The 16147-nt window shown below is 49.3% G+C and overlaps 1 protein-coding gene across 2 annotated transcripts in view; it reads left to right on the top strand.

Annotated features, from left to right (window-relative positions):
• Nucleotides 1-2943: 2943 nt before the first annotated feature.
• Nucleotides 2944-16147, top strand: part of NR5A2 (nuclear receptor subfamily 5 group A member 2) — a gene marked incomplete at both ends in the record, with an annotated part of 83115 nt that continues 69911 nt past the window's right edge. Inside the window, 3 exons of one of the 2 annotated variants that reach the window (XM_084211084.1) lie at nt 2944-3007; nt 12632-12769; nt 15117-15235. In XM_084211084.1, coding sequence (XP_084067210.1) covers nt 2944-3007; nt 12632-12769; nt 15117-15235 — 321 coding nt within the window. The remainder of the gene's footprint in view (nt 3008-12631; nt 12770-15116; nt 15236-16147) is intronic. The other variant, XM_084211085.1, reaches the window with a different exon arrangement.

Here is a 16147-nt window from a genome sequence, read left to right as displayed (position 1 = left end):
TCACTAAATTTACACCAAGATTTACAAGTCAGGGATTAAAGCTCTTTGAAAAGGTCATTTTAAATTTCAGTCAGTCCATTTTCAAGGCTTATATCTTAATATTCTTATATGCCCAAATGAAATGTCACCTATGGAAATGCCCATGAGAGGAGAAACTGCTTTTGACTCCGTTTTTGTGGTAAATGGTTGCAAAATAATTTGATGTGCAAGAGTCAAAGGAGGGATTATTGCCAAGCTTTTGAAATCAGGAACAGTTTCTTTGAGGGACATTTGTCAGAGGGACAAACAAGGGACAATTTCATCACACAAGAATTGGCTAAACAAAAAAGAAACTAAAAGTTTATAAATTAATAATCTTCCTGAAAGATCTGAGACAGAAAAGCATGTTTGAAATAACAAAATTAACTCATCTCACCTTCTCAGGATGAAAACAGGGGAAGGAAAAAAAGGCAGAGGGGAGTACTGAAAAACAGGGAAATACAAGGTGAGTCTATAATGCCACAACCAACAACATCTAGGAAGAGCTGTTCTGGGTGAGGTTGGTGGCTGCCTTAGCAGGGACTTCCTCGTGAAAAGTTACAGTTCCAAATTCCTAATCAAGCAAAGTAATGAGCCGTGAGCTCAGGTACTTCAGTGGCACAACTCTTAAGCCTCATTGTGGATTCGTTTAACTTGGACTACAAATGGATCACTGCTAAACACATCGAGCTGCTGGATCACAGGCTGATATAGCCTGTCCTGGAGTTTCCCTAGGAGTTTCTTTTCCCCTACTGGACTAGGTATAAAGAAAGGCAAAGAAAGTCTGTCTAGTTATGCACCTGGCATACATTCCTCTGTCCGTGGAGACAAAGTATCAGAAAGGGAAAAATAGAACATTTTTCTGTGACCCTGACATTTGATACTGATGCAAAAAAGGAAAGGAATTACAGTGTTTGAAGCCAAAAGCATGAAGTTTCTCTATATTTCCTATGATTTAATATCTCACTCCCCCACAAAAGGCAGATTCCTTTATAGAAGCTCTTGAAGATGGGCCAACAGTGCTCCAGCAATGTCTCTGATGATACAATGGAAAGTTTCTAACCACAGTATCATTTGCAGCATTTCTCATTTATTTTATCCCCAGTCCCCAAAGACATGTCTTTGCTGATGGAATAAATGTTTCTTTCCACTTTTTATGAATAGAATTTAAAATCTATTTGATAACCAAATGAATTAAAAGAGACAGAGTCCAATTACTTAGGTTTATATGAATTCTGTTTTAAAAGCTGGCTTCCAGCTTTCACTCAATCTAAACAGATAAAAAATATCAGTGACCCTTAAAAAACACAGTACCTGTTTAAGCAGATTTGTAAGTTAATTTTCCAGTGACAAATATGAAGATAAGAATTTGGGAAATTGGACTTTCCCTCTACAGTTGTCCTTACTAACAGGGCCTCTACAGTAGGCCAATATTGCACAGACCAAGTGATAATGCAGGGTTCCTGGCTGTAAGGCCCAGCACTGCTTGGTTTGCCACACCAGCCCCATTTTCAGACCAGTTCTCAAGCTCTCATCCTAGCTAAGAGAAGCAGTTCACTTTGTGCAGGAGCTAATCTGTTTGCCACTGTATCACCAAAATCTACCATGACAAAGTATATAAAAAGGCCCATGCTGCTTTCAGTCCTCTGCAAGTTTAAAGAGAAAAAAACTCTCACTGACTTCAAGAGGCTTCAGATCCAGCCCACAGTGGAACAGCTTCACTCTGTTTTTCAAGAGAAATGAAATGTAAAATATCATCTGATTATTCAGGCTTGAGTCTGATCTCACAAAGAGTATGCAGACTTAATCTATTGGGCTGGAGCTGCAGAGGCTGTCGGTGGCACTGCAGAGCAAGGCACACTGTGCTCAGGCTGGGAGTTGGCATGCCCCTGCCTTTCCTCTGGACTGGGTGAAAGCACAACCTGACCCACTCCCAGCTGAGCTGAAATATTACCCAGTCATCTGCACAGCTGCCCACTTTCATAAAAATTGTTTAAAGCCAAACACTTGACAGCCATTTGACATGCTGTGGGTAGGGTTTGTGCCTCACACCCTTAGAGGTGAGTGCAATACTCTACGTATCATAATCCTGGGATATCAATGTTTAACCATGTTGTAAAGCTCTTTAGTGAGAAAGTAGTATGTGCTTTCAACTAAATGGCTACAACCTGCAGCTACTCTCCAGCCTGAGGTCTGGGGCAATAAAATGGTTTTGTGTGACAAACTATCAGGAGAGATTTGCTGGTGCTGTTAGTCAGAGTGTAGAATCCCCAGTGCATTCAGAAGCCTCCCTTAAGGAATTAATGCTTGATTGTTTTGCCATCCAAAGAGTGTTTACAGAAGCCAAAACAACCATGCTTGCTGTCCACTGTGCAAAGAGGTGATGACATCAAGAAGACAGGTCACAAGTCTGAGTTTATAGACATTACACTCATGTTGGTATGGCTTTTCATCCACTCAGTATGATCTTATGACCCCACAACTTTACAACCTTCCCCTCTCTGGGCTTCATAGCACCTCTCCACTCTAGGTTAATCATTTCTCTGCCATTATCTGCCAACAGTTCTTATCTCTTTTGCTGTCACTTTATAACAGGGTCTCTTATCAAGCTCTACTAAATCACGTGATGGTGCCAAACCTATCACAAGTTGCAATTCTTCTGATTAGAGACTATCATGAAATGGGATACATGGTTTACAGCAGGTCACTAATGCTGGAAAAAGTACAGAGTCCACTCAAAGACATGCTTGTTACTTTCTGAATTCTTGGATATTTTTTTGTTGTTGTTGTTGTTCATCACGCCGACTTTCACTGAAGGCTATCATAGCCTGGCTCTCAAGGCCAGAAAAGTTTACAGGCTGCACCTCTCCTGTACTCAATGCTTTACCCCTTGTACCCAAGGGTACGGTATATTCACACCTAATAATGTCTTCTGGTTCTCACACAGCCATCATACAGGAATCTATAAAACATGGACTTACATCAGCTGGTAAGTAACACTTTTCTAACTGTTTTGAAGATTCTGCGTAAATATATTAGATTTCTGGGGATCCAAACTGAAAAAATCACTACAATTGGATGAGCTTATGATTAATTTGCACATATACTTAGGCTAGACAGAATATTACAATATCATGTAAAAATATAAGAAAACAGATGATGATCCATAGAGTAACAATTTTCTCTAGAGAAAATGCAATTATCAAATATATATCATTGGATAATTAAGTATTTTTATTAGTATTTTTATCTATTATGATTGATAATAACTGTGAAATTGTGTGTGTGCATGTAGAAACACTTGCAAAAATTAGATTTAAATTGCTTCTGATAATTCATATTGAAGAAAACCACAGGAATGGTTTTGTCTTTTCAGTAATACTGTGGTTTCTGTCAAATGCAGATTCCTTCTTACAGATGAAAATTAAGATATGTCATTCAGTGGGAGTGGGCTGGATAACAGAAGTCAGTTAAGACTTCAGAGCAGCAAAGAAATGAATACTTGTAGTAGCATATGGAAACAGCATCTACTCCCTGTCAGAAAGCCATCAGGCACAGGTTGCTCTGGCTTGCAGACACAAGGGGCATTGCACAGCCGGATGTCCCAGCCTGTCCCAGGCTGTGGTGGCTGTGACCAAGCCTCAGTGGGTGCATGTCCCCACCACCTCCCTGCCTTTCTGCACACATTTCCTGTCTCAAGCCATTCTGTCTCTCACCACACACTTGGAGTGAGGTATCTTTCCTTTCCCCTGTCCCACCAGGCTGTGCCCAGACTGAAATTGAGGCCAAGCAGAGCTGCAGAAGGCTTACCAGGGGAAAACTCTCCTTCATGGAGCAGAAGGCGCTTCACAAGCCAGCCTAGCTGTGCTGCAGGTTCCACAGCCCAGGGTTTTGCAAGGCTGTGCCTCAGCACAGCATTTCCTGGCAGGGATGAAAGAAGGGATCTTTGGCCCACAACCGGAATCAGGGCACACTTTCCTCCTCTTGCCCCAAAGTGCATCATCACATGGCAGGTGAGGAGTTCACCCTGATGCTGGGTGTGATGTGGGCACCTTGCCATCAAGGGAAGCTTTGGGACTGTGGGAATGGAGGGCACAGCAACAGCTGCAGGAAACAGCCTCAAACATAACTGATCTTTATCTTCTGAGTAGAGCTGCTGCTTCTCCCAGAGAAAGGCTACTACCTTGGACCCAACTGTGTTTCAGCCAGATGTCCCCTCAGAGTCCCTGTGCCTCCCTACAGGTGTGCGGTACTCCTCTGCACAGCTCTGCCCCCAGAAACACATGGAAAAGGTAGCAAGTCCAGCTTCCTCCCCAGGCCTTTCTCTAACTGTTCCTCTTTCTGGTTGCCATGGAGGAACTCTCTGGTTGTCTTTCCTGAGGAATAGTAAAATAATTATGCCTCTCATTTATCTGAAGAGTGATCACTCAGATAAGGTTTCTTAAGGTGAAAGGCTAAAACCCTGGGAGAAGGGAAAATAAGACACTCACCTGTGATATTTAGACCAATTAAATGACATTTTCATAGTTTCCAGAAGAACTGGCAGGTCTCAGTTCCCAAAATCATGTGGATATGAGAAAACAGACTGCTACAGAGTGTAGCAGAGACTCTTGTCACCATACCACTTATACATGTGCTGTGTCACAAATATACCAGGACAGATTCACAAAGCATGGCTCAGAAATAAGCAGGCCTAAATCTTGGGAAACTTTCCAAAATCCTTTGTACTCTGAGTCAGGGGAAGGATTCTGTCCTTCCATGACACTGCAGAGCCAGAACCCATGGTAGCATTCCTGAAAAGCTTACCTAACTCAGCCTTGTGAACTGCACCATGTACCTGTAAGGGTTAAATGGAACCCACACCAACCTGAGGGCCTCTGCTTGGAGCTGGGGGAACCAAAGAGGTAGTAGCCAGATTCTGTTCTTATTTGCACTGGAGAGTAATTCTTTAGGAGAAAAAGTTGTCCTCCCAGGGTAGAAGTACAATCAGCAGCAGGGTCATATGCTTGTAAGATCCTGTCCCTAGACTTTTGCTTTTGTCCCATCCCTCCTGGCATTCTCCTTCACTTTTCCCTTTCTAACCAAGGCATAGTGGGTGGGTTTGTGAGAGGCTGTCATAGCCTCTGCACCCTCATCCCACCAGCTCCTCAGGGCAGGGACACTTGCTGCTTCCCACCACAGAGGCTGAGTTGCCCTTGTCAGGGAGCACTCTGTGCATTCCCCCATCTGGCAATAAGTTAGTTTTTTTTATAAACCCCTGACATGTCACAGCTTCCTCCCAGCAAGGAGGCATCTTCCAGCTCCCATGAATGCAAATCAGACTCCACTGATATAAATAGCAGTGGACCTCTCCCTTGGAGTGCAAACACAACCAGTCTGGAGCTGGAGTGTGAGTGGGCACTCCTGGTTGTTGACACCTGCTTTCAGGTTTATAGTCATACGACCAAAGAGGCAACCAGAATTCACAAAATCTTGATAGAACATCCTATCTTCCAGATGACAAACACCATACGGATTTATAAATGTTTTTATGGAAGTGCCATGTTTTTTTCTTCTACCAGATTCTGAAGCAATACAATGATACTTGACTAGTTTTATTTTTCCTCTAATCAGCCTCTTGTCTTAGCATTATCAGGGACACTATGCAATTTTTATAAGCATTAGCTATGATTATTTAACAGAAACAACTCTTTCATTTACTTTTAAAAAATGGTCATATAAGAGGAAAAAAATCTACTTGTGGTTTCCAACTGTGGCATTTTTCAGCTTGTAGAATACTTACTGCCATCTTCATTTTAATGTATGTCCTCAGGCAATTAATAGTATTGAAATTATGGTTCATGAGTTTAGCAAAGTTAGTTTTTACTTTTAGTAGTAATAGGAATAGTAGCATTTTCATATGATTAACAAAGACAGCATATACTATCTCTAAAAGTTTGGATCAGGCTTTTGGCCAGTATCTATGCAGGCAAAACTTTCACAGAAGTGAACAGTTTGAGCTGTGTGAGGACTGTAAGATATGCCATAGGTTATTTTCTTATACCACTGGACTTTGGCTGTTACTCTTTTATCACTTTTTCTTCCCACTTTTCCTGTCCTCATTTGCTTATACTGCAAATGAGCTATCTACAAAAGGGGCAGTATTTACATCCAATTTTTTTTCAGTTAGTCTGATTTTAAATACCACAATACATGAGGCAAAGATGATGCCTGTGGTTTTCTGAGGGATCTCTTCACTACTGACAAAACGCCTCAGGCTTCTTGTCTGTGAGGGTAATTTAAAGGTCAGCTCTCAAACTTGTCTTATATATATAGGGTGAAAATGAAGAAGCGTCTGCAGGAGGATTTGTGTGCATCTGTCTTGTGGGGAAACCCATTAAAACTTCTCATGGCAGACCATTATTAATGTCTAGAGTTTACTCACATATTGCATGAGTACGTATATATATTACATAAATATGCAACCTTATATATTAATATATTAATATATATTAATATATATTAATACATTCTTATGTGCAATGAACAGACTTGCAAGTGCACACAATCCTTATCTAGATTTCTCAGTGTAAACTATGCCGAGTTTATCTTCTCATTGTTATTATTTTACATTATGTGAGGATAAATCTTGGGACAGATAGCTATATATGAGCTTGAACTTTTTTCATTATAAAGATCAGCTATAAAAATTATTTTTAAAAAAATTTTCCAAGCTTTGAAACATGGAGGTAGAGGGAGGGAAAAAGCAGACCTAAACTATCTCTTTTTTTCCACCAGCAGATCAAGGTCAATTGCCTCAGCAAAAAAAAAAATTCATTTTTAAGCCTGTCTGTGCAGGATAGAAATCAATTATCTCTTATGATGCAGAGTCCGGTGCTCAGCCCTGACGGGAGCCTTGCGGTATATACAAATATATTTGGAGTTCTTTTCCCAGACGAAGCTCTAGCTTTTTAACTAGGGGTTCCACTCTTGGCTCCAAAAGGGCAGCACAGACAGAAACAAAATTGCCTCGTCAGAATAGTAATGATCAGTGCTGGGAAGGGGTGATGGGATGGCAGCGGAGGGGAGCGTCGGGATAGTCCGGGCAGACCCTCGGCCGCCGCGGGGCAGCGGCTCCGCTCCTGGGCGCGGAAAGGAGCCCCGCTGATGGATTCGCCTCCGGTTGCGGGGCAAGCCGCCGCCCCTGCGGCAGACAGCAGCGATCAACGAGCGCGTTTCCCCGTCGCACCATTAGCGGCAACAGGTCCAGGCAGTGCGGAACTAGAAGGCGTTTTCCACACAGAATTCATGTAATTTCGGGGCGGGAAGGGGAGGGGGGAATTTCTAATAGAGTCCCTGCTTGCAAAACTGGATCTTTAAGTGTTGAGTGAAACACACCTGATGATGGGATCGATCCAGGGAAGCCGTGCCGCCAGCCCTGGGCACGGCTTACCCCGTCCTCAAGGGCGCCTGGGCATGCCTTAGCCCTTCCACGCCTTCCAGTTAGTTCAGCAGAATGTCGGTCGGAAAGCTGCCTTGCAGCAACAAGTGCCCGGCCGTCCCTGCCCCGACGCGTGCGGGCCGCCCCGCGGGAGGGAGCGCGCCCCGAGCGGGCGATGCTCACCGGGGCACGGCGGGGCCCCGCGCCCCGAGCCGGGCGGGACGGAGCAGACGTCGGCGGGACGCGGTAAAGTGTTACGACACCTCACTGATGACTCACTTACCAATAAAGGAAAGGCAATCAGAGCGATGTTTTACCACCCACTTGGCCCGGCTAACTCCTCTCTCCGAAATCTCCTGTCATTCTGCATGACGCTGCTGCCAGGTGCACATAAGAGCAGTGCATTCCGGCGGGCAGCAGGAGCTTGGCCGAGCTTGAAAAATAGCTTTTCGGTCAATAATTGACCGTTTGGAAATGGCTCTCTGAGCCGGACCAAAGAGGAACGACGTCTCTGTAAAGCAAAAATGAGTGATTAGTTGTATAAAAAAAGGCAACAGGCACAGACGTGATCCTCTGTGGCGTGCATTCTACTACAAAAGTATTTCAGTCTGAGGCATGCACTCTGTTTTGCTGGGAGCGGATCAAAACCAAACCAACACAAACAAACAAAAAAAAAAAAAAGAAGAAAAAGAAAGAAAAATAAGAAAAAGAAAAAAATGAGGGGTGAGTGGGAAGTGTATTTTTATGTTTGGAGTGGGTTGATTTTGTAAGTTAGGGATTTTTTTCTGGGTTGTTTGTTGTTTTGGTTTTTTTTCTAGAAGGGACAGTTTCTTTCCCAAAGCCTGAGTTAGAGGCACTAGCAATCTCCATTTAATGAATGCCTAGGAACTGAATGCAATATCACCTCGGCAAAATTATGAAAGGAGACCGTTGGCTACAGGGTTTGGAAGGTTTCGAGGTAATCTGCTCTTCGTACTGTAGGGATGACCTGCTTGGAGAGGAGAGGAGAGGAGAGGAGAGGAGAGGAGAGGAGAGGAGAGGAGAGGAGAGGAGAGGAGAGGAGAGGAGAGGAACTATATTGGCCATGCTTTTCCTGGTGTAAATAGTCTCGTAAAGTTGGGCGTGACAAGTGTGTGAGGTCAAGCAGAAAAATCGCGTTCTGAACTTTCCCAGCTGCACAGGGATCCCGTGCCGGCCGCGCTGCCGCACGCTGCCTTCGCCCGGCCGCTTCTGGAGGCAGCGCCGCTGCGTGCCCGTGGCAGTGACAGCCTGTGCTCGAGGCTGCGTCCCTATGCCGAGGACAGGATGCGTGATGCTGACTCTCTCCCCGAGCCTGGCTGAAGTCACTGTTTTCACTGAGTGATGGCTCAGAGCGGCTCTGCGCTGGTGGCAAACGGGAATTTTCAGCGGGAGAGAAAGGGAGACAGGATGAGGATTTCCCTCCTTAAATACTTCCCTTTAAGTCTTTTTAATCGGTTTTGGATTTTGACTTCCCAGCGGAAGAGTTTCAGTCCTCCGCTTATTTATTTATTTCATTTGTTTCTGGGAAGTTTTCCTTCAACACCTACCTCCCTCCCTCCCTCCCCCACTCATCCCACCCCACAAATTTTCTCTTTCACTACTTTGCTGGGAAGGTAAATTAAACCTTCTCTGGGACACCTCCCGATAGAAAGCTCGAAGAGAGCATGCTATTTGTTTCTCATCGAGAAGACCACTCCAAGTTGGAAGTGTCTCTGCTTAGGGAAAAAGACTTTGACATTTGCTCAGGTTCTGTGCCCTCTTGGAAGCGGTAAGCAATCGGAGCTTGCCTTGAACTATCATCACACAGAAACGTCTGCCTTGGAAACAAAGAGGTGGAAAAGCTTCAGATTAGTTAACATTAGAGAGTGGGGTTTTTTTTAATGTAAATGTACATACATTTAAATGGGGAAGTATAAAGTATTCCAGGTCTTGTTCCTTGTACTAATCAAGGCTGCTAGAAGCTCCCCGAGCCATCATCTTTTATAATTATAATTACACGCGTCAATCAAGACCTTCAGGCAAAGTCAGAACAAGGCAGGCAAACTCAGGAGAGAAATCGCATTAAAAAAAAAGTTTGGAGAACTTGGTAAGGAATGGAGAAGAGATTAGAAGAAAGGGTAATTAAGGTTGCTCAAGGCAATCGTGAGAGCCAGAACTCCATGTTAAATTAAATGTAGCCACAAGGGACCAGGTATCATTTATAATATGTACTGCCCTAAACTGTTACTTTGGAGAAATGTGGATGTGTAATAACCACTCCAAAGTATTTTCATCCACAGCGACAGCTCGCAGAGTCACTTTGGAACTCCCTCCAAACAATTCCCTGGCAGAATGACGCTAAGCCCCCGAGTAGGAGGGAAGAGCCTGGGGACGGGTGCTAGGGCCGTGCCCGCGGGGGAGTGTTGTCCGGGGAGAGCCGGCCCTGCGCGGGCTACCCGCCCGCTGGGGCACTTAGCCGCGGCGCCCGCGGGGGCCGCAGCCCGCCTCACCCCGTCAGCACTCGGGCTGTTTTCGCCTGCCCTGTCCGGATGCAGCGTTTCCTTTCCCGGCTTTTCCCCAAAACGCGGCTGCCTTCCCGGAGCAGCAGTAACGACAGTGGCAGCACGGAGCGCCCCGTCGGAGAACCGCCAAGCGGCGTGACGCAGCCGGCGGCGAGCGAGAGGGAGGGGACCGGTTGTCCCCGATGGAGCCCTGCAGGCTGCAGGACCCAGGTCTACAGGTGTCCTGATGGTCTGCTGTAAATGCGCTTGGAGCTGTGCCCTGAGGACTCTTCTCCCGCGGGGAAGGGCCGCGAGGAGGTGCCGCTCCTCTGCGAGCCGCCCCCGGAGTGCTCTGGCCGCCCGTCGGGCCCAGGCGGCCCGGCCGCAGGCTCGGAAGGCCGGAGGGCCGTGGCCCCGCCGCGAAGCGGTGGCCCCCAACCCGCAGCCCTCTCGGCGGGCGCCCGAGGGAGGGAGCGGAATCGGCGCTGCGCTGCTGTCGCCACCAGTGTTGAGCCGCCCGGGATCAGCGCAAGGCGATGCTACGCGGTGGCGCCTGACAGAGGGAATATTTGTAACTAATGCACCTGGGAATAACTTCCCAAGGGCCGAGATAGGGTCTCAACACGAGCTATTTCTGCCTAGAGACGGGGTCATTCTCTCTACATGATTTTCAGCCAACCCGTCTTAGCCATCGAACTGCTCGGTCCCGCATCTCGCCATATTGCTGTCCTAAAGCCTATTCGCAGATGACCTGTTTAATTGTTAAATTATAACTTGAGAAATAACGTGTTGGTATCGTTCGCCCGCTCGCGCTCCCGCCCGAAGGCGAATGGCGAAAGGTGAGAGCGGAAGGAGACAGAGAGGTCGGGGCCCCTCTGAGTGTTGGATCCATCCCCCAAATATCAAACGCTGCACAGAGAAGGAAAAAAGACTTCTTCTACTCCGGTGGTGCTGGTGTTGGGTTGGCTAGGAATCTGCGTTAAGTTAGCAAAGGTGTCCCAGCTACCGGTTGAAAAAGTTAAGAGCACAGCCGAGTCCGCTCTCTGCATGTGGAGCGCTTGTCCCAGCGCGGGTTCACCCTGCGATCACCAGCACTACCGAATAAGTTACAACAACCGCCAGTTTTCACTATCGCTCTCCCAGCCGATGGGAAATGCCAAACTCCGCGATAGAGACACTTCCGCGCCTCACTTTCCATCGGAAGCAGTTTTCACCGCCAAACATTTTCAGCTCCTCCAACACCTTATGCAGATTAAAGAGTCAGAGGAGAATGGGCAACCGAGCGCTCGGACGAAGGGCTCGGATGCTTTCCAAGGTGCAAATATCGCTCATCCCACACCGTCAAACCTATGCGCCGCAGTATGAAACCCCCGGGCCCTCCCGGAGAGCCGGGCGGAAAGGCCCATGAGGGCAGGCAGACCTCCAGCCCGGCTCGCCGGGCGGTCGGCACCCGGTTGCCCTCGGAGCCCCCGCAACGCCGCGCCGCGGGACCGCTCGGCTCTCGCTGCTGAGGCACAACTTGCGAGAAACGAGTTCTTTAGGACAACTTGGAAAATAGTGCCGCTTTCTGCACTGTGAGCCGGGGTAGGGGGGCTCAAGCGATGGCTCTGCCAGGGCTTTGGCTTCTGTGCAAGGGAAGAGACTGGCACTGACGGATTTCGCAAGACGCTTAGGGAAGGGAGACTCAAAAAGCCTGAATGAGTACAGCGAGCTCCAACGCGGTTCCCGCTTGCTTGTTTCAGACTCCAGGGCTGCGCGGCGGTAACGTGTCCGCAAGGGCAGCGGTTTCCGCTGTCCACCCCCGCCCGCCCAGAGGGAAGGCGAGGGCCGGGGTCTCCGCAGCCGGCGCTGACCGGGAGACACCGGCCCCAAGAGAGATTGAGCGTGACTGCCCACTGGCAAAGATGCACTGCCGTTGAAGGCAGTGCAGGCGTAGCCCGGCTTGGAGAGGCTGGTGGCCCGTCGGGCTCCGCTGGGGCTGGGAGGGGAGGCAACAGCCCAGACCCTCACCCCGCAGCCCTGTTTAAGAACCGGGTAGGGGTGACTGCACTGGGCCACTGTGTGCGCTCTGTGCGTGTGTGTGCGCTGGGGGTGTTGCTCATCCCGCCTCTGCCTTATTGGCTGCAGCGGCAGTGTCGGGGCCCCCCTCCGCCGGAGTCCTCGCTCCCCACAGCCCCCGGGCGCCCGGAGCGCCTCCCCGCGGGCCCGGGGCTAGAGGTCCCGACTCGGCACCTCCGCACTTGTACCGGGGGGAAAAGGGGGAGGAGGAGGGGGAGGGGAAGGAGGAGGAGGAGGGAGGGAGGAAGGGAGGAGGGGGACGGGGGTGGGAACCCTGGCCAGCAGCACCAGCGGCTGCAGAGTGCTCCTGTGCACTGTGCCGCTCCGCATGGATCGGGGTGCCGGGCTGCCACCGTGCTGAGCCCCGGGCGGAGCTGCTGCGGGCTCCCGGGGTTCCTCCTTCCTCCACAGCACCCCCGGTCTTCCTCCTCCTCCTTCTCTCTCCTCCGCCCCCGCCGCCTGCAGTTCGACTACCACCCGGCGGCTCCTCCCGGCGGCCGGGGCCGCTCGGTACTCACGCTGCAACTGGCAAGGGCTGGCGTGGAGCAGAGGGAGGGAAAAACAGGAAGAGGGGGAAGAGGCAGCAGCCGCCGAGCGCCCCTTGCTCCAGCTAAATCTGTGCTGCCGTGTCCAGGTGCTGGTGTCGCGGACGGACACGGAGCCCCCAGCCCGGCCCGCAGCCGCCTTGTCATGCTACCCAAAGTGGAAACGGAGGCCCTGGGACTCGCCCGGTCGAATGGGGAACAGGGGCAGATGCCGGAAAACATGCAAGGTAAGGGGGGAGACCCATGGCGCTCCCTCTCCGCGCACGCTCGGGTTTCCCTCGGCAAAGTGCTCCTTCGTCCTGCCAAAAAAGTTTGCGGCAGTTGCTTACGAGCTGCCCCGTCACTGCCCGCTCCACGCCCTACCGAACCCCTGCCTTCCTGCGCCAGCTTTCAGGGTGGCTCAAGCGGGTACCGGGGGCCGGGGTGCCAGGGCCGAGGCGACGACAAAGCCCTGCTCAGAAGGTGCAAACGGGGCCGAGAAACTGCCAAGCATCTGGCCGGCGGGAGCCTACCCCAGGGTGCAGACGTCCCGTCGGACGCTGCCCTGCCTCGCTGCAGATCCAGGGGATCTCGGTCTAATTCCCGTTCCGCGCAAAACTGCCTCGAAGTTTTTGGCAGGTGGAGGTACGCGTGGAAGTTCTGGAGAGCACCCCGTGTGTCACACACCGTCCCGAAACGGGACCCGAGGGCTCTGTCCCGCGGGTGCGGCGCCCACAGGTACCGTGCAGGTGGTAGAGGCGGTGTCGCGAAACTTCGCAGGAGAGAGCTCCGTGGCGGATTTGCGGGGTACCCAGGAAGGCAGAGGGATGCCCGAGCTGGGATGGCGCTGGAAATGTCTATGTTGGGTGGAGGGACGGGGCTGTTCCCGGTGCCGTACTCGGAGCCGGAGCGGTGCGCGGAGGGAGGCGGCGCAGACCCCGCCGAGGGTCGGCTCCCTGCCTTGCAGCCGGCAGCCCGGTATGGCTGCCCCGCCCCGCGCGACTCTCCCGGGGCAGAAACTCCCGTCCCGGCTGCTCTTTAGAAACTGTCCCCGCTCCTCTCGGGAAGTAGAGGCAGGGTGGGCCGGGGGTTTCAGAGGTGCTGGGAGCGACCCGACTACCCCTTTTCTCGCCTATGGAGGATGCTCCGTGCAAGGGCGCGGAGCTCGGAAAACCCCTGGTTTCCCACTCTTTCCTACGGGGAGGGCAACATCGTCCCAGACCCTGGAGCCGCGACCGCCGGAGCAGAGAGGAGGGCCGGGTCCACCTCCTCCTCCGCCTGCGGCCGCCCCGTGTCCGCCCCACGCCGCTGACAGGAGGCGATCCCTGGCCGTGCCGAGGTGGCTCAGGAAACGTTTTCCCGGCAGTGTGACGGCGGAATAATGTTCCCTCTCTCTCCGGGAGCTCCCTCGAGTGCCGGGTGCAGCTCTTGCCTTGGCAAGCCGGGCGGCCGCGCCAGGGGCTTCGGGTCGAGTCTGACCGCCCCGCTGCCGCCGAACTGTGGCAGCCGCAGAGTTAAAGACAAAGAGGCGACATCCTACGCAGTCCAGCGGCGATGCCCAGCGCCTCTCGCCTTGGTGAGGAGTCCTCCGCTGCCACAGTGCTTGCCGAAAAGGTCGGAGGCTTAGCAGCAGGGAAGGGGAAGGAAACCGGCCCTGCACTGAGCAGCAAGGTTTCTTCTTAGAAGTAACTGGAGCGGCTGACTGGGCTCCTAGTGAGGGTAGCCCGGCTCGAGTGAACACACTCCGGGCATTCATTCCGCATATTTTAGCACCCCGTTCCCTCCTGACCGCCGGCTTCTCCCCGAGCGGCAGAAACTTCAGGCGGCGCCGGCGTGCAGGTTTCAAGCCAGCCCCCGGTAGCGGGGGACGCCGGGGGCGCCGGCCGGGCAGACCCTGAGCGCGTTCCCCGAGCACGGCGGTCCCGGCTCGTGTCTCTCTGCCGATACGTGAACAGCTAAAAAGCGTCTCCCCCGGACCGCGGACCTGCTGCCTGCGACTGCCGGGGGTGCAGGCACGCAGCGTTTGCCCTGGCCCGCAGGGGTGGCGGTCATCCCGAGACGACGGGCTTGGGAGGGGCGGAGGAGGTCGTTTTAACCTGGTTTTGCGAGTAACTAACCTGGATTGCACACGGTGCAAAAGTGCTGGGTGTGTGAGCTTTAGTCTAGCTAAAAATTTGCGGGCTGGTTTTGAAAGAAAACTTTAACGGAAAATAATTACTTTCAATATGCAAGTGACAATCTTTTCGTTCTGCTTTTTTAAAGCTTGCCCCTGATCTTTTTCGGATTTAAAGGAATTCTTTCAGTTTGTGATTCCATAAAATAAGAACTAGGCTAAAGGCACTCTATAAGTGCCTTTAGAACATAAAACTTAGAAGCTGATGCATTTTATTACACTTGCTAAATACCATGCAGATTTGCTGATGATGGGAAGTTGAATGTCTCCATGCAATTTGGTTTTTTAAATAAAACTTTTTTCTCTTTATTTTCAGTGGTGTGCTTGTTTAAGTAAGCTTTGTCTCTAGATGAGAAAGTTGCAGAATATTTGAGTTAGTAATGTAAATTCTAATTGAATGTGCTATTTCTCCTTTCCCCCAGTGTCTCAGTTTAAAATGGTGAATTACTCTTATGATGAAGACCTTGAAGAGCTGTGTCCAGTCTGTGGAGACAAAGTGTCTGGGTACCATTATGGACTTCTCACCTGTGAAAGCTGCAAGGTTCTGTACTAATCAGTCCATAAAAACACAAGTACAGCAAAAATGTTTCAAATACAAGCAGGAAAAAAAAAGGATAATAAATAAACCAGATGTATAATATTTTGGGTTATTTTTAATATGTTTCTTAATATATTCACATAAAATAATTAGCCATCAAAAAGCTTTAGGATGTAGAAGTCTCTTTGAGAGAGACATCTGCACAAATGCAAACAACTTGGACTGTTTTGCATTGTAGTTTTGTCAGTGTTTTTTAGTATTTTGCTGTCATTGATGTAGTTCTAGAACAACTTTCATTGCTAACTGTGCTAAATACTGGTTTTAGTTGATTTATATTTCTTTTTCTGGAAGATAAAGTAGGAAGATTATCCTTCAAGCAGATCAGCTTTGCAAAATCTAATGGACCTTTCTTAAGATGTTTATTTTCATTCTTCAATATTGCAATGTCGATCTCTGTTATTATAATGACCATGCACTTTTTTCATGCAAACTCTGTCACTTTAACTCATAAAGTCAAGTAACCAATTAACACATAGAAAGATGAATATACCTGTGTTGGTCTATTGTGCTATAAAGTTTAAATAATTGTGAATTTATGTCAGATTTTTCATGTAAACAATTTTCAAGAGTTTTACAGTTATTTAAGCAGTGCACTGTAAGTGAAGCTCCTTTGCCAGAACAATGCAATTTAAAACACTTAGTTGCATGGAAAAATTAACTAAGCCCACTATATTTTCACTAAAAAATAATCAATGAGAAGTGAATGACAAGCACTCACTATGCCTCCAGCATGTCCCACTGGGATGTAAAATAGCCAGAGGTAATCTGTACTACTCTTATCTTTGCAACTAGTTATTTCATGTAAAACTACTTGAAAAGGAAGACTGTAATAATTCTGCAATGATTTAAGAATAC

Source organism: Fringilla coelebs, assembly GCF_963513975.1.
Source record: "Fringilla coelebs genome assembly, chromosome: 9".
Lineage (NCBI taxonomy): Eukaryota > Metazoa > Chordata > Aves > Passeriformes > Fringillidae > Fringilla > Fringilla coelebs.
This window is presented reverse-complemented; position numbering and strand designations above follow the sequence as displayed.